Raw genomic sequence first — 26,364 nt, forward strand, 5'->3', positions numbered from 1 at the left:
CAGAAGATTGCAGTCACAGGCAGTTAAATGAAAGGTAATATGTAGAAATGAGCGGATCACTCGGAAATTTGCGTATTTGTGAATATAGTGGTACCTTGGTTTAAGAGTAACTTGGTTTAAAAACTTTATGGTTTAAGAGCTCACATTTTTTCAAAACTGTGACCTGGTTTACGAGCATTGCTTTGGTTTAAGAGCTCCCTCTACTGGGTGGGAGTGGAGGAGGGGCATGGTCTGCATAGCGGGGTCTACAGCACTGTACTCTGACCCAGGAAGTAAGGAAAATTTGCTTTGGTTTAAGAGTGGATTTGGATTACAAGCACAGTCCAGGAATAGAGATGAGCGAACCGGGTTCGAGTCGATCCGAACCCGAACGATCAGCATTTAATTAGCGGGGGCTGCTGAACTTGGATAAAGCTGTAAGGTTGTCTGGAAAACATGGATACAGCCAATGACTATATCCATGTTTTCCACATAGCATGCTCGAGCTTCGCTCATCTCTATCCAGGAACGAATTAGGCACCACTGTATTCGCAAATAGCATATAAATGAATCTCATTAAAGGGGTTGTCCAGTTTAAAAAATTTTCTTCCTTTCTGTTCCTTTCCCAAAGTTATACATACCACCCATGTGCTTCCAGTTCCAGTCTGGTCATTTTCCTTTACTTTGACCACCTCTATGGCCCCGTGGCAGTGGCAGTCATATACATGCAGGGACATCACTGGAGCTCAGTGGCAGTCATATACATGCAGGGACATCACTGGAGCTCAGTGGCAGTCATATACATGCAGGGACATCAGTGAAGCTCAGTGGCAGTCATATACATGTAGGGACATCACTGGAGCTCAGTGGCAGTTATATACATGCAGGGACATCACTGGAGCTCAGTGGCAGTCATATACATGCAGGGACATCAGTGAAGCTCAGTGGCAGTCATATACATGCAGGGACATCACTGGAGCTCAGTGGCAGTTATATACATGCAGGGACATCACTGGAGCTCAGTGGCAGTCATATACATGCAGGGACATCATTGGAGCTCAGTGGCAGTCATATACATGCAGGGACATCACTGGAGCTCAGTGGCAGTCATTTACATGCAGGGACATCAGTGGTGCTCAGTGGCAGTCATATACATGCAGGGACATCACTGGAGCTCAGTGGCAGTCATATACATGCAGGGACATCTCTGGAGCTCAGGGGCAGTCATATACATGCAGGGACATCTCTGGAGCTCAGGGGCAGTCGTATACATGCAGGGACATCAGTGGAGCTCAGTGGCAGTCATATACATGCAGGGACATCAGTGAAGCTCAGTGGCAGTCATATACATGCAGGGACATCACTGGAGCTCAGTGGCAGTCATACATGCAGGGACATCATTGGAGCTTATTGGCAGTCATATACATGCAGGGACATCACTGGAGCTCAGTGGCAGTCACATACATGCAGGGACATCACTGGACCTCAGTAGCAGTCATATACATGCAGGGACATCACTGGAGCTAAGTGGCAGTCATATACATGCAGGGACATCACTGGAGCTCAGTGGCAGTCATATACATGCAGGGACATCACTGGAGCTCAGTGGCAGTCATATACATGCAGGGACATCACTGGACCTCAGTAGCAGTCATATACATGCAGGGACATCAGTGGAGCTCAGTGGCAGTCATATACATGCAGGGACATGACTGGAGGTCAGTGGCAGTCATATACATGCAGGGACATGACTGGAGCTCAGTGGCAGTCATATACATGCAGGGACATCACTGGAGCTAAGTGGCAGTCAGCTCTTCTCCATAGATACTGTATTTATACAATGCAGAAGAGCTGACTGCCTGTGCTAGCGGCTTCCATCATGTTACAGCAGAGGCCGCAGCATCTGGGGATATGCTGAGGAATTATATGGGGAAATGATAACTGGCTGCTGGTTGTGTGGTTCTTACTTTAGATAGGCTAGTGGTCACTGGGGGGAGGGAATGTGGGAGGAATTACAAGTAGTAGGCTGGTGGGAGGGGGCGGGCTCCGGCACACAGAGAATGCTGGTCTATGTAGTTTAGCAGGTCCCTTGCTCAAATGATCTAAACCAGGAAGTAAAGAAAAGATGGGTGAAAAGAAAAACGTCCACAGTGGCCCCAAAATGTAGCAAATCACAGCAGAAATTGCTTGGGTAAGCTAGAACTACAACGCCTACCCACAGGGCCGGACTGGCACTGAAAAGCAGCCCTGGCACAACAACCCCACCAGCCCACATATAAATCTCCCCGCACCCATTGCACCAACTGTGCAATGGAAAAATAGAACATTTTTCAGATACCAGGTGTACGCAGGTGCTGAAGAGTAATATCACCCAGCAGACTATAGAGAGTACAGCAGCGATCAGATGCAGAATATAGAACAATAACTTAAGATCTGTCTGCTCTCCTGTCATCTGTCATTCATAATAATAAAGGTATATTTGCCCTGAAAACTATTCAGTCCATTCTTCAGGAAAAACAGCACCTCAAGATCTTAAAGTTATAGTACTGAAATAATTCAGGGGCATCTTTCCTTCCTGCCTCCGTATTGTGCTGTTCCCCTGTTATTCCTCCTGGAAATCTATCTACTCCCATTATTTATAGTGTGCACCTCCTCACCAAACTATAGGGACTGAGAAGGTGATGCACCATAAAGGATGGGAGAAGTATATAATAAACAAGTATAATCCCACACATGGTACCATCATACTGACCATATCCAGTACACACAGACCAACTGTACAGTATATAAGGGTTAAATGATAACACCCCACCATTACCAGATATTACCACCACATACAGTAATATGTTACCATTATAGTCTTACTAAATAAAACCAAAGGTAATATTACCAATAACACTATACAGGGAGCAAATAATGCTGCCATGCCATGACCACACTTCACCACCACATAATGACTAATACCATCATACTGTGTATAAAACCCTTTATGCAGACCATTTATACCTCCATACATTGAGCACAGTTACAGTACATTCAGTGACTCACAAGGGGCGTCTTCTCTGATTGGAGTCTTCCTCTTTTGTTATCTTCGCCACTTGGGCCAGGCCATCATGATGACGTCTTCTGATCACGATTAATCTCCACAGAATCTGTCAGACACACATTTTAGGCTCTACCATTTTATAACACCACCTACCCACCTCTATACAAGCTGCCCAACCATAGTGCCCCAAATGCTAATAATGCCCTCCTCTGTAGCCCATGCAGTATTAGCTCCCTTAACAGTATCCCTTATTACTGCCCCATACAGAAGTTACCCCATAATAGTGCCCCTGCACAGTAGTTATCCAATAGTGCCCCCGTACAGCGCCCAATATAGTAGCTAACTCCTCCCAGTAATGCCTCATATACTAGTTTCCCCCCCCCCCAATAGTGCCACCTATAGTAGCCATTCCCAAATAGTGTCCCATATAGTATCTATTACCCCATAGTGCCCCATATAGTATCCAATCCCTCAAATAGTGCCCCGTATTATATCCAATCGCCCGATAGTGTCCCATATAGTAGCCAATCCCCCCAATAGTGACCTACGTTGTAGCCAATTCCCCAATAATGTCCCGTAGAAGTATCCAATCCCCCCAATAGAACCCCATATAGTATCCAATCCCCCAATAATGTCCCATATAGTATCCAATCCCCCCAATAGTTCCCTCATAGTAGCCAATCCCCCAATAGTCCCCCATATAATAGCCAATCCCCCAATAATATTATTGCCCCATATAGTGGCCAATCCACCCCCCCCCAATAGTCCCCCATATAGTAGTCACCCAATAGTAGTATTGCCCCATATAGTGGCCAATCCACCCCCCTAATAGTCCCCCATATAGTAGTCACCCAATAGTAGTATTGCCCCATATAGTGGCCAATCCACCCCCCACAATAGTCCCCCATATAGTAGCCAATCCCCCAGTAGTATTATTGCCCCATATAGTGGCCAATTCAACTCCCCCAATAGTCCCCCATATAGCAGTCTATCACCCAATAGTATTATTGCCCCATATAGTGGCCAATCCACCCCCCAATAGTCCCCCATATAGTAGTCACCGAATAGTATTATTGCCTTATATTCTGGCCAATCCACCCCCCCCAATAGTCCCCCATATAGTAGCCAATCCCCCAATAGTATTATTGCCCCATATAGTGGCCAATCCACACACCCCAATAGTCCCCCATATAGTGGTCAATCCACACACCCCAATAGTCCCCCATGTAGTAGCCACCCAATAGTATTGTTGCCCCATATAGTGGCCAATCCCCCCCCCAATAGTCCCCCATATGGTAGCCATTCCCCCCAATAGTATTATTGCCCCATATAGTAGCCGGTTACCCCCAAAAGTATCAGTGCCCCATATAATAGTCAATCCCCCCATAGTATTAGTGCCCCATATAGCAGTCAATCCCCTCCCCCAATAGTGCCCCATATAGTAGCCATCATTGCCGCCCCACCCCCACAGTATGCAGTGCAATGCAGTGCCCCCACCAGAAAAATAACAAAACAGTAACTCACCTGTAATCCGATCCCCAGCAGTTCCTCTCCCGGCAGCCTTCTCCTCTGCCATCTTCCTCTCCGCGTGTCCTCCTCGGTCTCTCTCCGCTGTCATCTTCCGGCGCAGGCAGAGAGGTACAGACACTCTGTCCTTCCCTGGAGGTCCCGGCAGCCTCTATCATTTATCTGTGTCTGTGCCACACACACGTGACACGTGAATGATAGAGGCTGCCGGGACCTCCAGGGAAGGACAGAGTGTCTGTACCTCTCTGCCTGCGCCGGAAGATGATAGTGGAGACCAAGGAGGACACGCGCAGAAGAGAAGGCTGCCGGGAGAGGAGCCGTGCTGCAGGGTGGCATAGTGTACGGCAGCCGGTGGCCCTCTCAGTTTGACGGCGGCCCTCAGCCGCCAATTAGTGGCCGGAGGGGGTGGGCCGTGTGGCTGCCAGGTAATCTAGGCACAACATTTTTGCAGTCCGGGCGGCCCCCGGACTGGCAATCTGGGCAGCCCAGCGGGCATTTGGCCGGCATGCCAGATTGCCAGTCCGGGCCTGCCTACCCAGTGAGTTATTAAGATGGACACTGTGTTCACTGTGACTTCCTATAAAGCTCCTCCAACACCCAGTGACTTGGTATAATGATGAACAACAGTTACCCAGTTACTTGGTATACTGGACAATGGCTTCACTGGTCCCACAGAAAACCACCCACAATCCACCCTCCTCTCCTCTGTCCCTGCTTTAACTGCCTACTGCAACCTACTCTCCACTATACACAGCCGACTGGCCACCTCCAGGAAGCCAATCACCTTATATAGAGAGGGAGGGGTGGAAGGGTGCTGACATCACAGTGGGGTTTGCAGCTGATTGCAGGGGGACTAGGGATTATGGATATTTCCTTGCTCCTGCCAAAAGACAGTACTATAAACTAACATGTGGCGGCTGCCATGTTTAGCGAATTTGCAAATTCACGTATCACTACGAAGCGAGTGTAATACCTGATAAGCTGCAAATCGAAATTCATCAGATTCGCTTTGCTGATCTCTAGTAATATGTTTATCATTTCTCCAAGAACTATGTTACATTGTCTTCCCTTTGGTACTTAATTACCAGGTGACAGATCAAGTGAAATTCTTTTTCTTTGTATGTCAGAACAAGTGTGTCCATCCTTTTACCCTCTGAACGATAAAAAGAATTAATAAATAAAACACTGGTATAAATGGCTGCTTTTGGTCTTTATTAGGGATGGTCCGAACCCAGTTCGTACGTACCCGAACTCTCGGTAATGATCTCTGCTGTCTGCCCGCTCCGTGTAGCGGGCGGATTCAGCGGGAGGACCGCCTGGAAAACTGGGATACAGCCATAGCCATAGGCTGTATCCCAGTTTTCCAGGCGGTCCTCCCGCTGTCTGCCCGCTCCGTGTCTGATGCCGAGCGTTCGGGTTCATACGAACCCGAACCTCGGAGGGTTCGGACCATCCCTAGTCTTTATGTAACCGGAAATGTATTTTTATTGCCTAGACATGGACGATCACATGGACGACCACAAACCCCTTAGAATACACAGGAAGTTTTACATAAAATGATTGAAAACAGTCATTACATAGGTTCATTGCACCCTCTTTAAAGCAATTCTGTGTACCCACTTTTGGTCCCCCCCATCTGGAATCAGCTTGTGCTCTTCGCACATGTGCCATTGCACGCTGTTGCGCTCTGATCCCGCTTAGGCGCAGTGGCTTTCTCTGAGTACCCTGGTTTATCATTGCCCCTGCGCAGGATCAGAGTGCAACGGCGCGCAATGGCGCATGTGCAAAGAGCACAAGCTGATTCCGGAAGAGCCCAGCACTTTAGTATTGGGGGGTGGGGGGGGCTATGACAGGCTGGAGAGGCGGGGAAGGGCCATGAGCATCTCTAACATGGGGCACGGACAGGGATACGTCATTGCAGCGGCGCCAGCGGGTCATGAGGCAGCACATGCGCACTTCCAGATAACACTATGCGGCCGGACAGAGGGCGGAACGGGAGGCAGGGGGAGACGCAGACCAACACCAGGCAGGCAGCGCTGGCCTATGGCACAATCGCTTTAGGCAACGCCTCTTTGACAAGGCTACAGCTTTACTAAAGTATGATTTTCACCCTCATAAAAGCACCACCAGCATGGATACAGATACCAGAAGAAAGTAATAAACAACAAAGAAAAAAATCGTGGAAGTCAGCTCACCTTCTAGGCGTTGCTCGGATCTCCTGACGGTGGCTCACCGCCGACGGGTAAATAAACTGAAGCAGGTGTGGTTCCGGCACTCCAAAAATTCATTTAAAAAATCTATACTTTATTAAATCATGAGGTTAAAAACAGCAGAACAAACATGCTGTGTGACCAGATTGATTGACGCGTCTCACGCATGCGCGCTTAGTCAATCAATCTGGCCACACAGCATGTTTGTTCTGCTGTTTTTAACCTCATGATTTAATAAAGTATGGATTTTTTACATGAATTTTTGGAGTGCCGGAACCACACCTGCTTCAGTTTATTTACCAGAAGAAAGTACTTCACATCAGCTACAAGAAGGTATAAGTAGTTGGGGGGGGACCAAAAGTGGGTACAGAGTCGCTTTAAAAAGGGTGCAATGTAATGACTGTTTTCAATCATTTTATGTAAAACTTCCTGTGTATTCTAAGGGGTTTGTGGTCGTCCATGTGATCGTCCATGTCTAGGCAATAAAAATACATTTCTGGTTACATAACAGAAAAGCAGCCATTTATACAAGTGTTTTATTTATTTATTTATTTTATCGTTCAGAGGGTAAAAGGATACAGAGGACACACTTGTTCTGACATACAAAGAGAAAGAATTTCACTTGATTTCATGCTTGGAAAATGACATCTGGAAAGATTCATTCACAGATGAGGGCGGCAGTGAGGGAACATTAGGTGGTGAAGAATATTTTTAGGCAGTTTAGTCATGTATGGTTTTCAAGTTGCGAGAGATACATATGATGTAGCCTCAGCCATTTCTATAATTTGATATCCAGCATTTGTATAGCAAATGATAACTTATGAATATAACTTATCAGAAAATGCTTTAAATTTGTAAATTTGTTTGGAATTTAAAGGGGCTATCTGACGTATTCTGTTTTGTATGTCTGACATTTTGGGCTGATTATATTCTTAATATGTTTCTATGGTGGTGCCATAACTTCATTTTCTATGAAGGCAATAGGTCCACATTTTCTGCAGGAACGGAATTAAAGTGAACTTGTCAGTTGCATTTCACATTCCAAACTGCTGACACTGTTAGATAGTTGTTAGGTCAAGGAGGCACATGTTCTCTTTTATATATCTGTCTGTGCTTCTATAACATATTCTCAGTACAAAGCATCAGACAGGCTCTTTCAAGTTACTGATCCACTGTAAAATGGAAAGCCTTCACAATCTCCATCTCATACCCTGTGTTCTAGAAGCACATCTGGATATGAGAAAAGTACCATGGGGGAGATTTATCAAACATGGTGTAAAGTGAAACTGGCTCAGTTGCCCCTAGCAACCAATCAGATTCCACCTTTCATTTTCTAAAGAATCTGTGAGGAATGAAAAATGAAATCTGATTGGTTGCTAGGGGCAACTAAGCCAGTGTCACTTTACAACATGTTTGATAAATCTCCCCCATGTGTCTATTTAACCTAACAGCTATCTAACAGTTTCAGTGGTTTAGGAGGCGAATCACAGCTGACAGATTCACTTTCAAGTACTGTGTGCCTGAGACCACCACCAGGTGCTTAGAAGATCACTGTATACTACTTTATTGTCAACTTTATTATAATGTAAGTGCAGTATGGATTCAGCTGTTAACTTCCCCTTGCGGTGACTGCCTGCAACTAGGTATTTTATTATTTAAAACCAATTTCTATGTAGGCGACTTGGAGATAAATCATGAAATCAACTCAGAATATTGGACCTGTAATAACATGATGATAACAGGTAGAGATTTAGCCAATAAAAGCAACCATTACTTGGAGGTGAAGTAGTCTGTTGGCAGAATCCCCTCACAGAGCTCAACCTAAACCCCAATGGAACTTTCCATTATAAATTGTAATAGAAAACCCTAAAAACATAACGGCCAGATTTATTATTAAGTTTTTGCCTTATTTGAGCAGAAGTTAAAAATCTTGAATGGAAATGTTTGCGCCATAATTTGCAACATTTGTTTTCTTATGCTAAAGCAGAAGCAAAAACAGCAGGCATAAGCAAACTGTGTACATTCATTTCTTGAAGGTAAAAGACTAAAACATCTGCACATCAGTGGTATAAAGAATTGGTTGCACTGTAAAAAGGGGGACTAGCTAAAGGCCCTATTGTGTATCAGAGGAGCAAGCGAACACCGACCTGTCAGGTCAGCGCTTACTTGTTCCCTACTCCCTGCAACCATTAAATCATCTGGACAGCCCATAAAAGATAGCGGACATTCTATTACACGGAGAGATGGCAGCTGACCGTTGCCAGGTTGATCGTTTGTGTTTCAGCTTGTTGAAAGACAACAATCAGCCGGCATCGTGCATGGTGGCTTATCATTGCCTTCTATTACACAAAGCGATTATTGTCCGTATTGGCTGAATATGCCTGATAATTGCTTTGTGTAATAGGGTCTTAACTATCTAAAGTGTATGGGGGTCTCGTGACTCTTTCTAAAAGATAACAATATAGGAAGAAAATGTCAAGCATGTTGGAGTTCAACTGTCTAACCATTTTGTTCTCAGAGAAATAAATGGCTGGTAGCCCTCACTGACATAGGTTTACACCTCCTCTCTTCATTGAAAGAAGGTCATGCTGAACCTTAGGGCCCTATTCCACGAGATGATTATCGTTCAGATTATTGTTAAGTCATTCAAATCTAAGCGATAATCATTCGGTTGAATAGCAGTTAACAATTAACGATCGAACGAGAAATCGTTGATCGTTTAATAAGACCTGGACCTATTTTTATCATTGCTCGTTCGCAAATCGTTCGCATTGAATAACACATTGTTCGGTTGTTCGCAGTAGTGACGAACGCAATAGCGACGACAAGACAACCACAAGAACGATCATAAGTTTAGGCTTAACCCTTAGTGACCCATGATGTATCTGATCTCATGGTGCCACGGGGGGGGTGTTCAGAGAGGGGTTCCGCCGGGACCCCGCTCTGAACGGCGCTGATCCCGGCTGACGGGCAGTGCCTCTATTAGCTGGCGTGGGTCCTGTTGCCGCGCCGGCTAATTAAGCCTCTAAATGCAGCTGTCAAACCTGACAGCTGCATTTAGAGGCTTTGCTCACACGTCCTTGGTGTCTAGTGGGACGGATCTCTGCGTTCTTCTGCCTGTGCCGGGCCTCAGCGTCGCAATGACGCAGATCCCGGCTCGGCAATAGATTGCTGTGGCCTGCAGCAGGCCATAGCAATCTATCACTGATCTAATGGATCATAGCTGTGTATATACACAGCATTGATCTCTATAAGAGATCATTGCGGTGTATATACAAGTACCCCAGAGGGACTTCCAGTTAATGTAAAAATAAAAATAAAAATGTTTTTTTTATTAATAAAAAATCCCCTCCCCTAATAAAAGTCCAAATCACCCCCCTTTTCCCATTTTATAAATATAAATAAATAAACAAATAAATAAACACATTTAGTATCGCCGTGCACGTAATCACCCGAACTATTAAATTATCACATTCCTGATCTTGCACGCTAAACGGCGTCAGCGCAAAAAAATTCCAAAGTGCAAAATTGGCCATTTTTGGTTGCATCAAATCCAGAAAAAATTTAATAAAAAGCGATCAAAAAGTCGCATATGCGCAATCAAGGTACCGATAGAAAGTACATGTTATGGCGCAAAAAATGACACCTCACACAGCCCCATAGACCAAAGGATAAAACCGCTATAAGCCTGGGAATAGAGCGATTTTAAGCAACATATATTTGTTAAAAATGGTTTCAATTTTTTAAAAGCCTTCAGATACAATAAAAGTTATACATGTTACATATCATTGTAATCGTAACAACTTGGGGAACATGCATAACAAGTCAGTTTTACCAGAGGGTGAACGGCATTAATGCAAAACTTCCCGAAATCAAAACAAATTCCTTTTTTTTTTCAATTTGACAGCGCAAATAATTTTTTTCCGGTTTCGCAGCATATTTTATGGAAAATAATGCCTGTCATTGCAAAGTACAATTGGTTTCACAAAAAAATAAGGGCTCATATGGGTCTCTAGGTGAAAAAATGCAAGTGATATGGCCTTTTAAACATAAAGTGGAAAAAGCAAAAGTGCAAAAACGAAAATTGGCTTTGACCTTAAGGGGTTAAAGGCTTAGCATAGGCTTAAAGGGAACCTGTCACCCCCCCGTGCAGGGGTGACAGGCTCCCGACCCCTCCGCTAGAGCCCCTCATACTTACCTGATTGCGCTGCAGAGGTGAGTCTGATGCTCATAGAGAATGAATGGGGGGTTGGGAGCCTGTCACCCCGGCATCGGGGGTGACAGGTCCTCTTTAATTTTAAGCAACCAGTTCATTGGTGATGAATATGCAAGATCAGAGTTATATTTGGTACATACATCCACAGTGGTGTATATTGAAGATTGAAATGATCCTCCTATTATAGTATCTGGTGTCATATGTATTACCTCTTGCTTTCTATTACCTAGATCTCAGCTCAATACCCCTTCCCTTTACTTGCTGCCAATGTATTTTCTTTGGAAGTGGAGTTCTGCACAGTTTATTATCAACAGCAAAAGAAATGGACCAAACGAGGCTTAGCCTGTTTCTAAGGGCCCCGCTGCATGGTATGTATACCCGCGTACACACATGTGCAGCTTTTACTAAATGTTGCTAATTTCTCATAGTGAGAATGCATATGAAGAGAATGGATATTATACTATTTGCTAGTGATGTCTGCTGCCTTCTTTCAAGTCAAAGTATCTTAGAAAGAAGATTCTACCAAATTAGATTACAATAAAGTCATTTATTTGAGTTTATCACCATTAACACACCTATGAGTTCCTGACTTTAAAGAGTAACTGTCATGTTTTTTTTTATTGCAGAAATCAATAGTATAAGCGATTTTAAGAAACTCTGTAATAGGTTTCATCAGCCAAAAAAGCCTCCTTCTGTACTCAAGAAGCAATCTCCCAGCCTCCCCCCCCTGACTTCTTATCTGTGCATTATCAGGCAAACACGTCTTCATTACAGAGAAGCCAGTGAAGACGGGCTCTGCTCTCTCCATTGTAAGCCTATGAAGGGGGGAGGGGCTGAGGGAGATGAGGGAGCAGGAAGAGGTGACATGAAGGTCAGCTGTTTGTAGACTCTCTGGGCACCTAAACCGCTGGATTCAGGTTTCAGAAAGGTCAGTGCTTATCTATGAACTTACTGAGAGAAGATTGCAGGGTGTTGTGCTTTGCAGAAATCCTCCGTGCTCAGTCACTCCTAACAGCCCCTCCCCTCTCCATAGCCACATAATGGAGACAGAAATCCTGCTTCATTTGATGTGAGGGGGGAGGCTGGGAGATTGCTTTTTCACTACAGAAGGAAACTCTTTTACTACATAAAACCAGAGTTTCTTTAAATGGCTTGTACTGTTGATATTTAATGTTTTTTTTAAAAAATGGCCCTGAAATGACAGTTACGCTTTAAAACCTTTCTTATAATAACTCAATTTTCCTTTGGAGGTGACACAATCATTTATTAAAAATAGAGTTTGGCGTCAGCTTCCGGGTAGTGAAAAGCAAAGCAATTAGCTGATCTCATGGAAGGTTAAAGTAGGAGCAAAAATGCAATGAAGGAAAATCTTCATCATATCTCGGAGCCTTTTCCGGCTGGAGCAATATATTGCAATCATGTGGAAGAGCCTGCATTGTTCTCTTTTCCTGTTACTTTTTCTGACAAGGGCACAAACACTACATAGTTTGATCAGCTTCCAGATTTAGCAAAGGACATGCCCAACCCACAATATTAATATAAATTCCAGCCAAATGAAACAAACACGCATAGTGTCTTAAGAAGATAAAACATATAGGAGACAATGTGATCATTCCCATGACTTGCAGACGTGATTGGGCTCATATATAGCTGTAGTACATATAACTCAACAGAAGGAAATAGCAATTTTGTAAAATAATTTTTTTTTTTGCACATTTTGGGGATTTTGATGTTACTCCTTGCAAATTGTGGTAAAATTTACATTTCGGCTAAGTACACACAGCATTTTTTTTCTTAAAAACAGACGCTGATTGCAATTAAATCAGCTCCCCCACTGTTTTTCAGCGGCAGCATTGCTGGCGGCTGTACTTTACATTGTAGTCAATAGTTAATTGAATTGTGGCCACACCCAATGATGCCCACAATTCAATTGTAAAAAAATAATGTTCCTGCAGTCGATACAGCAGTATCGGCTACAGGAATGTGCCGAACGCCGCCTGGCGTCCATCAGTATGACACTGTCCGTTGCTATGCAACGGGTGGTGTTATACTATGCGTGAACATAGCCTTTATCTGTATTAGTATACAGTACCCAAATTATATAGCTTTTGTGCAACTTTACTACTTTTACAAAATTAAAACTTACTTTAAAGATTAATATGCTTAAAATTCTATTCTGTTTTGACGCCTATAACTTTACTTTTATTTTTCCATCAGTGGAGCTGCATAAGGGCATTGTTATTATCGCTTTAAAAAAAATAAAATCAGATATATGATGTGAATAAAAGTGACAGTTTAGGTGTTTTTTGTTTTTCTTGCAAAGCTTCTAATGAATACTGCAGTGGGGCAGCTCCACTTTTCATATAGAAGTTGCCAACAGATCTGGTGGGCAGCTGCATTGGTGCACCAAATGGCCTCATTACCATATTAAGGGTATAAACCCACACACCGTATATGCAGCAGATATGCAACAAATACGCAGCAGATTTGTTGGTACAGATTTGATGCTGTGTTCAGTTATTTAGATCTAATCTGCTGCGATTTTGCTGCGAGTTTGCTGCGAGTTTGCTGCGTATCGCAGCAGTAAATACGCTGCATATACGGTGTGTGGGTTTATACCCTAAATGCATTTTTAATAAAAACTGGGCACTAGCTCACCATAGTAAAAGTAATGGATTCCTTATACTGTGCAGTCAACAACTGATAAAGCCTATTTACAGAGCCTATCAATAATCGTGAAGCCCTGCCCGTGTAAGGATGTAGCCAGGGTTAACATGATCCCTGACGTAACAATTGTGTCAGGGAGCTATGTTAAGTCAATTAGAAAGTTGAGTTAAACGCGTCATTGTGATCAAGTTACCACAGGCTACATCTGTAGGTTCTGTAAATAAATGATTATTTACATTGTGGCTCGGGCTTTTGTATATATTTGTACAGTTCTTCTCTCTCATGGATCTGTTCAATTCCTGGTTTCGTCTCTGAACCATAGCTGTGCTGTTGCCATGCAACAGAGTACACACTTTCCCACAATCCAACTTACTTGCAGGCATTTCCTGGAGTTTTTGTTAAACTGAGCATGCATAACCATGGGCTGCATGTTATCGAATCAAACCAGACACATGGGGAATTAGTAAGTCTATATCTCGCAAACGGGACAATTTCAGTACATTTGTTGCTTGTGCATTTGAAATATGTTTGATTTCACATAATGCACTGGTATAGACCTGATTTAAGGTAGATATGGTGGTGGGGGCTACTAAGGGTGTCTTTCTCTGGAAAAATCCCTTGATATATAAACTTGAATGTGTTTTACCATCGGTAATAAACACTCAAAAGTAAAATATTCTGAGATGTTCACCATAAATGTGATGCAGATTATAGCACAACATTTTGGAACATGAAACTCTATTGTGTATTACTTCACACATTTTTCTTCTTAAAAAGAAGACAAGAAAAGATTTTGATAAAGGAATATTCATACTGAGCATTGCACATTCTTGATGCATTCCCATCCATCTTAACTTGACCCTGGAAGAATGCATTGATTTGTTGTTTTATTGAATTGGCTCCTATATTCCTTTTGTCAACTGACATACAGACTGGGCACCAGCAATAATAGAGGAGCCTGTTGTGGTTGGCAATGGGGGGCCCCAACTCTGTTACAGGTGTCAAGCTGCCAAAGCGACAGGAATATTTCCCTGTTACTATGGTAATTTGTGGAGAGTAGAACTAGAAGGAAATAGTTATTATGGATGGCAAACAATTCCAAAACCAAATCATGGTGTCCTGAACATACATGAATGGTCGGCAATTCACTTGGTCCCTGACCACTGGGACCCCCCACCAATCCTGAGAATGGAAGACAGAAGTCCTCCGGATGAATGGAATGGCTTTGTATGCATGGCCAATGCTCATATCATTCTCTATTGAGGCTTCCATACATTGCCAAGTTCATGTGCATTCCTTTTGATAATCAAAGTACCCCTTTAAGTAACATAGTAAACAACATGATAATAACAAATGAACTCTATAAGGAACTGGACTGTTTACTGTTTTTATAAATATATTAAAGAACAACTTAAATAGAACACAGCACAATATTTCTAAAAATCTAGGAAAACTGTATTTCATTATAATTCAGTAGGTAATAATGCTGTTACTTTTTTACACAGGCATTGTCTAAACCATTGCATGGCATTGTTACTACCCTTGTATGATGGTATTATTTAGGCACAGTATGCACTATATGATGACACACAGAATACTATGTGGCAATACTAATCTCCATTTTCCTTCTTTCAAGAAAAGAAGAGGTTCTGCACACAGCGCATCCCAAGACCTGTATCCAGTCTTGTTTTATCCTTGACAAAAAATATGGTACTCACTACAGTTCTCTTAGGTATCATCCTTTTAAATTGGGACTTTTTAGTCTTTTAGATTATACTAAATTTCAGTATTAGAATGATGTGGGATAGAGCAATGTATCATTTTTATCAATGTATCATTTGTATCAAACTAGGTGGTTTTATCATTTAGAACATGGGAGTCCTTTCCTCTTTACACTGTTAATATTAGAGAATATAAAAAAAATATTACTATAGAACTACAATGAACTAATATTGAATGTTATCTATTATGAAATATACCCTAATAATATGACATGCGAACATTAGTCATCATTTTATCTAGTAATTATATTATAGTATACATATATATGTATACTATAATGTATATAGTATACATTTTTTGTAGAATTTTACTTACCCTGTTCTTGGTTTAGGATGTTCGGTTTCTGGGGTCGGAGTCCCTTCTGTGTCTGATGACATAGGCTTCGGTTTCTGTCCGTGCTTATGATGTAGAGCATTCTCCTTTTTAATGGCTTCTTCTTGACCTGGCAATCCTTGCGCAAATGTTGATACTCCATGAACCTCAAAAATAGAGCCTATAGGAGAAGATCCAGCAGAGTAGACATGTGTCCTTACCACAGTACCGTAGGCCATAAACACCAGTCCAACACAGCATATTGTAATAGAAGGTTTCTCTGCCATAGCTCTCTGTCTACTCACAAGCCCACTTGAACTTCTAAGTGCTAGCACTGAATGACTTTGAGAAGCCCCTTTGAACTGCCTTAAAGTTTAAAACTAGGGGTGGGGGAACTTTTTAACAAAGAACGGAAAAAAAACGCACAATCCCTCCCAGCCACTGTGGAAATGTAAAAGGTCAGCAGACAATGTGAGGGCCTGTTCCTGTGTGGTGAGCACAAAACTTAGAGCGCACAGCCTGGAGAAGGGAAAAAAAAGAATATTTTTTCAAGGAAGCTGTGCTGCTTGTTGGCTGCCTCCACTGAGCTACTGCTCTCAGGAACACAGCCTTATCAGAGCCCCTATGCCTGCTCTGGTAGTGGGAGGAAAAGGATGTTAGTTCAAGACAGAGCAAATACTATAAAGTTTACATTAGGTTTCCTCCGAACCAGAACATATATATTGCTGTTCATACTTCACATTAATCTACTTCAAAGTGATACATAAAACATTCTACACTAATGTAAATATACTGTATAGCAATGGTATGTAACCAATTCACATAAAATAACTGAGTGTATGGTGAGTACAGTAATATGGAAAAAATACAAGTAAAGCTGATCTAAGAGCATAAGATATTGTGCTATTGTTTAGTTTGAGATTTTCCATTCTGATAATACAGATACAGGGTTGAAGGATTTGGAATTCCCCATGCTTTACTAGAGGATGTGTTCCCAGGAGATCTACAGATTGTATTAAGACTGCACTTGGAGCCATGGATTTCTGCTGTGGATGTGCTGTGGGTAGTGCAGTACATGAAATGGGACATTCGATGGGACTCATCATTGTCATTTCTGAGAGAAATAAATTACACAGTAGAGAGAATGCAGGCAAAAAAAAATTGTGACAACTGTTTATAACAGAAAAAACTTTTAATAAAAAATATCTGATTAAAAAAAAAAATTGTGACTGAAGTTATGAGAACCCCACACGTGCATTGGGATTAAGGTTGTTGTTGGATTTTACATGAGTGTCAGGTTGGAATTTGCAGAGAAATCCATATCAGATCCCATTCATGTGAGCATACCCCATTGTATGTGAGCATACCCCGATATATTTAAGCACATCCCAATGTATGTGAGCATACCCCAATGTATCTGAGCATACCCAAATGTATGAGAGCATACCCTAATGTATGTGAGCATACCCTAATTTAGTGAGCATACCTCAATGTATGTGGGCATACCCCAATGTATGTGAGCATACCCCAATGTATGTGAGCATACCCTAATGTATGTGAGCATACTCTAATGTATGTAAGCACATCCCAATGTATGTGAGCATACCCCAATGTATCTGAGCACACCCTAATGTATGAGAGCATACCCTAATGTATGTGAGCATACCCTAATGTATGTAAACATGCCCTAATGTAACTGTCCCCTTGTTTGGGGGCTAGCACCATGGAATGCAAAACTGTCCCAAATCCCTGGACAAATGATCAATACCTCAAACTATAAGAATGTCTTTTGGACGTGCATGCAGTGGGAAGCTGTGACAGAGAAGATAACCATTTGCTCTTTGTTTCATCACTTAGTAGGTTCAGGCAGCTTTAGGCATGTAACTAAGAAGAGGCCAGGAAGAGCTCAAGACTTCTGCATCCTGCATGATGATGTCACTTCATTGCTCGCACCAGAGCAGAAGAGGAAGAAGATCCTAGAAAGAAAGGAGATGGAGGCTATGTCATGCAATACATCAATTCATCCAGATTTATAAATAATAGGGCAGCAGCCATTCTGCCATAGGGAAAAAAGACCAACCTGAGATCAAGAAGTGCTCAGACTGGATGAAAAATTACATATAAACGTTATACATTTACATTATTTGCACAAATAACATGTTTCGAGACGATCTGATGAAGAGGACTGCCCTTGAAATGTGTTATCTCTGCAATAAAAACGTGATTGTGTAAAATACACTACAACTCCCATCCTGTATTTGATGTGGACATCTACATACGTTGATCAGTGCCTACATCTCCCAGACATCCAGCACAGTAGACCTCCATGGCGCAAAACCCTCTTTGATCTTCTCCACCCACTCCTCCAGGTCTGTGGAATGGCAGCAGGTGGTGTTCTTACTAACAGGCCATTGGTGGTGTCAAGTTTGAAGCATGACCACCCACCCGTAATCAATTGTTCTGATTCACTGGTACTGCTGCAGTATTATGCTATGTACTCGGCAGTGTTCGTCTTTTTCCTAATGCATTTACATTTAACACTTTGAATCTTTATTTTTATTTTTATCTGGAGTAAGGTCCTGCCTTTATATGTCTCAAACATAAATAGATTTTTCATATAACAAAAAGTCACAAAAAGTTATACCTAGGAAAACGTTATGTACGCTTCATAGAAGGAAGAAGAGGGAAACCCAGTGCACTAAGAATAACAGGATGTTGGTTATGCTACATCCACTTCCTCATGCACATGGGTAGTTCAGTCGCCTGATGCACAAGAGATCTGTTTTATGGATTTGTGTTTAGATACTTTACCTGTGATTGTATATAGAGACATACAAAGGGTTTTTCTCATTGATTTTCCATTTCCATGGTATGCTGATTTGTGGAGCCATTGACCCTTTGATTTGTTGCTTCCAGGAAAGAATCTAATATGCCAGGAAAGACCTTATCTGACTACAGGTCTGTAACTGGGACATGTAGGTACTTTGTGTGCCACTGGTATGTGCAGCTTATACTAGGGAGACATACGGCCTCTATACACTGATTTACAGCCTGCCCTCGATTCACACGTTGTAAGAGTGCGGCTGTATTTGCGGCTGTAATTGTGCGGCGGTATTTTTGGTGGTTCGTGTGTATGCTGGGAAGTATAGGATATGCGGCTGCACAGTGCACACTATGTATGAATCTACGGCCCTATCGTAAACGGACCCGTAAAAAATGAACAAGACCATTATTTGCGGCTGGACATGCGGCCGAGGATTGACAGGCGGTCCGTACGGAGTACTTCAAAAATAGCCGGCAATGATGCCGAATGCCGATGCCTCTAATAGTTACTATATTAAATTAATCAAAGACATTTTATTTGTAATCAAGACACTTTCGTTGATCAATAATTTATTTCTAACGAATCCATCATTTTGCAATTAAATATACTGTTAAAAAAAATAGATATATAAATAAATGTATATTTATCTATATATTTATTTTTTGACAGTATATTTAATTGCACAATGATGGATTCGTTAGAATTAAATTATTGACAAACGAAACTGAATTTATTTCCCAGAAAATGTGTTTTATTCATTAAATATTAATTAGTACAGGAAGCTCTATAAGCCGGTAATTCATATGCCGGCAATAGAGCATTCTGTACTAATCATCACTTTACTTTAATGAAAACATCAAATGTTTCTTCTAATTATGTTATGACAATAACATTATTAGAAGAAACATTTAGAATTATATGTGCGCTCAGCTGATTGGCTGATCGGCTGAGCGCACATATAATGAGCCGGTCCGCAGCACAGTGACTTCATTGTGCTGCGGACCAGCGAAGAGGACACATCGGGGTGAGTATAGAGCTCTCCCCACCCCCTCCCCGGCACTGCACCCCTCCCAGCAAGGAAGGGGGGGTCAGTTAACCCCTTCCGTGCTGGGATGGGTGCAGTCTGACATCAGTCTGGCCCCCAGGGGGTTAAGGGGGATGCAATACATCCTCCCTTAACCCCTTGGGGGCCAGACTGTAAGCAGCGATCTGTAAAGATGCTGCATACTGTAAGGTGCACAACACCGCTCACAATGATGGGTGTTGTGCTCCTGTTTGTGTGTTTTTTGTGTGTTTCTCCCTTTTTGTTTTTCAGATATCGGTATCCTGTGGATTACGTCGGATTCCGTGGACTACGTCGATGACCAGCGGTTGTTCTTTGAATTTTTTAAATAAAATGGTCAATGAGGGGTGTGGGGGTGTTTTTATTTGAATAAAAAAATTTGTAAACTTGTGTCTTGTCTTTATTTCTTTACTTTTTAGACTTAGTAGTGGAAGCCGTCTAATAGACGGAATCCATTACTAAGTTGGGGCCTAGTGTTAGCCGGTATAAAATGGCTAACACTAACCCCCTATTATTACCCCAGTACCCAATGCCACCAGGGGTACTGGGAAGAGCCGGGTGCCAGTGGTCCCGGAGCGTCAAAATTGGCGCTCCTGGACCGGGCGGCAGCAGGCTGGTAAGATTTAGGCTGGGGAGGGCCTAAACCAATGGCTCTTCCCACCCTGGTGTTACCAGGCTGCTGTCGTTTGGTTTTTAACCCGGCTGGTTATAAAAATAGGGGGGACCCTATGCGTTTTTTTTTAATTATTTATTTATTTAAAAAAAAATTTGCATAGGGTCCCCCCTATTTTTATAACCAGCCGGGTTAAAAACCAAACGACAGCAGCCTGGTAACACCAGGGTGGGAAGAGCCATTGGTTTAGGCCCTCCCCAGCCTAAATCTTACCAGCCTGCTGCCGCCCGGTCCAGGAGCGCCAATATTGACGCTCCGGGACCACTGGCACCCGGCTCTTCCCAGTACCCCTGGTGGCATTGGGTACTGGGGTAATAATGGGGGGTTAGTGTTAGCCATTTTATACCGGCTAACACTAGGCCCCAACTTAGTAATGGATTCCGTCTATTAGACGGCTTCCACTACTAAGTCTAAAAAGTAAAGAAATAAAGACAAGACACAAGTTTACAAATTTTTTTATTCAAATAAAAACACCCCCACACCCCTCATTGACCATTTTATTTAAAAAATTCAAAGAACAACCGCTGGTCATCGACGTAGTCCACGGAATCCGACGTAATCCACAGGATACCGATATCTGAAAAACAAAAAGGGAGAAACACACAAAAAACACACAAACAGGAGCACAACACCCATCATTGTGAGCGGTGTTGTGCACCTTACAGTATGCAGCATCTTTACAGATCGCTGCTTACAGTCTGGCCCCCAAGGGGTTAAGGGAGGATGTATTGCATCCCCCTTAACCCCCTGGGGGCCAGACTGATGTCAGACTGCACCCATCCCAGCAAGGAAGGGGTTAACTGACCCCCCCTTCCTTGCTGGGAGGGGTGCAGTGCCGGGGAGGGGGTGGGGAGAGCTCTATACTCACCCCGATGTGTCCTCTTCGCTGGTCCGCAGCACAATGAAGTCACTGTACTGCGGACCGGCTCATTATATGTGCGCTCAGCCGAACAGCCAATCAGCTGAGCGCACATATAATTCTAAATGTTTCTTCTAATAATGTTATTGTCATAACATAATTAGAAGAAACATTTGATGTTTTCATTAAAGTAAAGTGATGATTAGTACAGAATGCTCTATTGCCGGCATATGAATTACCGGCTAATAGAGCTTTCTGTACTAATTAATATTTCATGAATAAAACACATTTTCGTTTAAATAAATACAGTTTCTTTGTTCAATAATTTAATTCTAACGAATCCATCATTGTGCAATTAAATATACTGTCAAAAAATAAATATATATATAAATATACATTTATTTATATATATATTTATTTTAACAGTATATTTAATTGCAAAATGATGGAATCGTTTACATTTAATTATTGAACAATAAAAGGGACTTTATTAGACAGAAAATGTGTTTTATTAATTCAATATATTAACCATGAGACACATCGGCTATAGTGCAGAGGATCGCAAACCCCGGTAATAGCGATTCATGTAAACTGTGTTCCCTGCTTTCCCAGATGCATCCAGAGGTGTTTCCATCACTTTCTTAACATTTTATTTGTTATTTTTAGTTGAACCAGATTTCCAAGTAAATGACCGTATGTTTTGAGCCGCATGTCTATTTTTTCCCACGGCCGGAGTTTCACCCGCACATTTACAGCCGCATAAAAAATACAGCCGCACAGTTACAGCGTGTGATTAGGCTATGTTCACATAATGTAAGAGACCAGCCGTTCCATGATCCGTCCTGGCCACAGAATGACCGGTCTCTAAAAAGATCATCCCGTATGAACTTTGGGGCCGCAGTGTCCTAATGCGGGTTATATGTCCGGGTCACAGAATGACCGGTCTCTAAAAACATCATCCCGTATGAACTTTGGGGCTGCAGTGTCCTAATGCGGGTTATATGTCCGGGTCACAGAATGGCCGGTCTCTAAAAAGATCATCCCCTATGAACTTTGGTGTCACAGTGTCCTGATGCGGCCGCAGTGTCCTTATACAACGGCTGTAATTTTACGAAAAAATATAAGTTGTGTGAACATAGCCTTAGGCCATATTCACACAACGTAAAACACCGGCCGTTCTGTGACCTGTCCGGGTCACAGAATGGCCAGTGTGAGTGAAGATCATCTGCCAGAAGATCTTCACTTGTGCTGCTGGCATGTGCGCCTGCATCCCAATTCACCATTGAATGCTATAGAGAGTGGGGCTGGAGCCACACTTTCCATTGTGTGAACTGACAGTTTTGTGCTGCCGCTATTCAATAAATAGCGGCCGCACAAAACAGACATGTCAGTTTTGTGTACGGCCACAGTACAACTTAAATTTCCTATTAATCACAGACGTTGTTGCAAATTGGCAACAAAGGCTGTGATTTATAGGAAACTTACGCTGTGTGAACATAGCCTTCATCTCTAGATCTTAAAGTATCCTTTGAGAATATTGCCACAACTTGGTAGGTCTGAGCACTTCTCCAGGAAACCATTGGGATAAGGTCACATTACCATTTTTTAAGGTAAAGCACCATACATTGACACTTAATTGACATGAAAACAATCCTTTAAATATTTGTAGTTTGAACTAATAGGGTCTTTAGGCTTCCTAAGGATTTTGTTACAATGTATTTGGTGTTGAACAGTCCGTAAGCACTTTAAAGTCTTCCACTGAACCTTAACACCTGTTAGTGTTTGAGCTGGAAGTGATTTAACGTAACTTTGATGTTATCTAACAAAAATCACTTTAAAAGACACATGATCTATGTGTTACCTTTAAGGATTGTTGGCAGTAGGTATCTAAAGCATCAAACAAAACCATCAATGGTGCCACAAAGCAACAAACAAGAAAAAGACAAACCTATACCACATAGCCATCTTATCTATCATAATTTACATCTTGAAATCCTATCACCGTAAAAGAACCTCACAATATCTTTCAGAGGGGGGGGGGGGGGGGGGGGGGGGGGGGTGAAGGACTGTACCTTTAAATATGTCCTGTTTTTCACAATCCTAATTTGATAAACCAAACATTTAATAAATAAATAATAATAAATGTTATTGAACCAACCTTTTTTTCACGTTACCAAAAATGGATTAATTTATTGAACCAAAGATATTGGGGGGAATTTACAAAACAGTGTTCATCAGTTTTCTGGCATAAAAAGATGCACTTTTGCCCCACTCATATCACCTTGGTAAAATGTGGGTGGAGCTTAATGGAATGGCTTTTCTCTGGATGACAGATTTACTAGTACTTTATCCAAAATTTGGCAGAAATTGTTGCAGTAATCGCCACATCCACAAACTCGTAAGAGCTGAGCAGCAGAGACCAGAGCTCTGTGATACCAGTGGTGATATAAGTAAACTGTAAAGGTAAGTGTACTGTATATTCTATTTGTTTTTGACTTCCAGAACCTACTCTTAAAAAATATTGCCACCCAGATAACTCCTTTGTTCTCTACCTTTTGTCAAGATTTTAGACCCAAAATTCTCTGCCGATTAATTTCTTAAAGGGAAGCTACAGCAAAAAAATAAATAAATAAAAATTCTTTGAACTCAAATGGTGCCAGAAATTGCGCGAGATCTGTAATTTACTTCTATTAAAAAATCTCAAGTCCTTCAGTACTTATCAGCTGCTGTGTGTCCTGCAGGGAGTGGTGTATTCTTTCCAGTCTGGAGAGCAGAAGAGTTTTTCTATGGGGATTTGATACTGCTCTCAACAGTTTTTTTCATGGATAGAGGAGCATTGTGTCAGCCTGGAAAAAATACACCACTTTCTGCAGGGCATACAGCAGCTGACAAGTACTGGAAGATGATAATTTTTTAATAGAAGTAAATTGCACTTTCTGACACCAGTTGATTTGAAAGAAGAAAAAGATTTTGCTGGAGTACCCCTTTAAATAAATCTTTATAGCATAACTAAAGTTCCTCCATATGCATATTTATTAAATTATTAATATAATGTAGTTTTAGGTGAAAATGTCATTTACAATAACTTTAATATACATATGTAACAGTAGAAGAAGAGAGTAAGTATATCGAGGAAACAAGATGATAACATAAAAGGAAACGGAGGTATGACTTCATAATGTAAAGAAAATATGAGTCACGGGAAGAAGAACTTATTATTATATGCTTAAAAGGGCATAAATACAAACAAGGAAATCTACAGCATTAGATCGCACCACTGAACTCACAGGGGGGGCTGCTCGGAGACAAAACCTACTACTCTTACAGGAAAAGGCTGCTCAATATTATAGTTTTCAAGGGACACTTGGGAAAGGATGTGGAAGTCTGAAGTTGGAAATATGAAGAAATATGAAGAATAAAATAGTGTGCAGTGAATGTAAGTATCTGGGTACAAAATCTTATACTGCACCCAAAATACAAACATTTAAAGCTCCCTATATATTATATGGCTGCTAAAGTGGGGGAATGCCACTATATGCTGTGCATATACCCTAATAAAGTATATGAACATGGGTTTTCCTGATAAGTCTATTAAGGCTGGAAAAATGTAGTGTAATTTATGTACACCACCACAGTGGCAAAAGACCTTCGCTATTATACATAAATGATCAAAGAAGGATTAGCTTAAAATGACACTGTCACCCCCTATTTGCATTTTGACTGCTCTCCACAGGTGTAAAGGGTAAATGTTACAGCTTTCATTACTTATTTTATATCACGACTCATGGTGCTTGTTCTGGTAAAAAGTCGTTTTTATCACCTGTGGAATGGTATATGTGAGCGGGGCCCTGCGCCATATGTGCCACATCGCTCCGCCCCTAGTGTCACTTAGCCCCGCCCCATCTGTGACGTCATCGCCGCATAGGCCCCGCCCCTCAGTGGCCATTGGTGTGGGACAATCTAGGGGGTGGGGCCTAGAGCTTTAGGCTGCCCGCTGAGGGGGCGGGGCCTATGTGACGATGGCGTCGCAGATGGGGCGGGGCTAAGTGGTGCTGGGGCGGAACGATGGCCGCGAGGCCCCGCCCAGATATACTAATCCACAGGTGATAAAAATGACTTTACCAGAACAAGCACCATGAGGTGTGATATAAAATAAGTAATGAAAGCTGTAACATTTACCCTTTACACCTGTGGAGAGCAGTCAAAATGCAAAAAGGGGGAGACAGGGTCACTTTAAAACATAACTTTTATTTAAGTACAGATAAAATAGATTTCCGAACTATGAAATAAAAAATCCAAATACGCTTTCAATCACCAGTATGGCAAAATCATCAGGGGCTAGATAGGTTAATATTACATGGTATGCAAGTACATGTGCAGTGCAATATATGTACAACACAACACATAAAGATAAAATAGGATGATATACAGCAAGGACCACTTGTGGCTTTGTACTCACTAGACCTGTAAAAGTAGTGATCGCAGATAGGGGGTCCTATGTTGATTTATTCTGCCACTGCAGGATCAAGGGATGACATCTCCGAGCAGAGGACCATCTATGTAGGCATATCGTTTTGGCATTACTCACAAACATACCTGTAGCACTGCATGGATAGACGTCCTGTGTCAGCTACTGCCAACATAGGACCCCCTATCTGCGATCGCTACTTTTACAGGTCTAGTGAGTACAAAGCCACAAGTGGTCCTTGCTGTATATCATCCTATTTTATCTTTATGTGTTGTGTTGTACATATATTGCACTGCACATATACTTGCATACCATGTAATAATAACCTATCCAGCACCTGATGATTTTGCCATACTGGTGATTGAAACGCGTATTTGGATTTTTTATTTCATAGTTGGTAGAGGACCCCCCCCCCCTCCCCCCGGATATAGATATATTGTCTGCCTTCTTTGAATAAAGAAGATCCACCTTACCCATCATTGTGTTAGTGTGGTTACTTGGTGCACACTATAAACTTTAGAACTTGTAATTTGGAACAGACAGTCTATACGACTGCACTTTTGGGGTAATTCCATATAAAGACAAATGAGACAACCTATTTAATGTATACATCCAAGACATTGGAAGCAGGGGCGTACCTAATGTCTCCTGGGCCCTGATGCGAGAGGTCACCTTGCCCCCCCCCCTCCTTTCACGACCAAGTGATGCTACTGGTATATATATATATATATATATATA

General features: G+C 42.1%; 1 protein-coding gene across 1 annotated transcript in view; it reads right to left on the reverse strand.

Annotated features, from left to right (window-relative positions):
• The window catches only part of MMRN2 (multimerin 2), a 29,103-nt gene extending 13,044 nt beyond the window's left edge, over nucleotides 1–16,059 (reverse strand). Inside the window, exon 1 of the mRNA XM_069979189.1 lies at nucleotides 15,743–16,059. Within this exon, the coding sequence (XP_069835290.1) occupies nucleotides 15,743–16,026 (284 nt within the window). The 5' untranslated portion in view covers nucleotides 16,027–16,059. The remainder of the gene's footprint in view (nucleotides 1–15,742) is intronic.
• Nucleotides 16,060–26,364: the final 10,305 nt, after the last annotated feature.

This window comes from Dendropsophus ebraccatus, chromosome 8 (assembly GCF_027789765.1).
Source record: "Dendropsophus ebraccatus isolate aDenEbr1 chromosome 8, aDenEbr1.pat, whole genome shotgun sequence".
In the NCBI taxonomy this organism is placed as follows: Eukaryota; Metazoa; Chordata; class Amphibia; order Anura; family Hylidae; genus Dendropsophus; species Dendropsophus ebraccatus.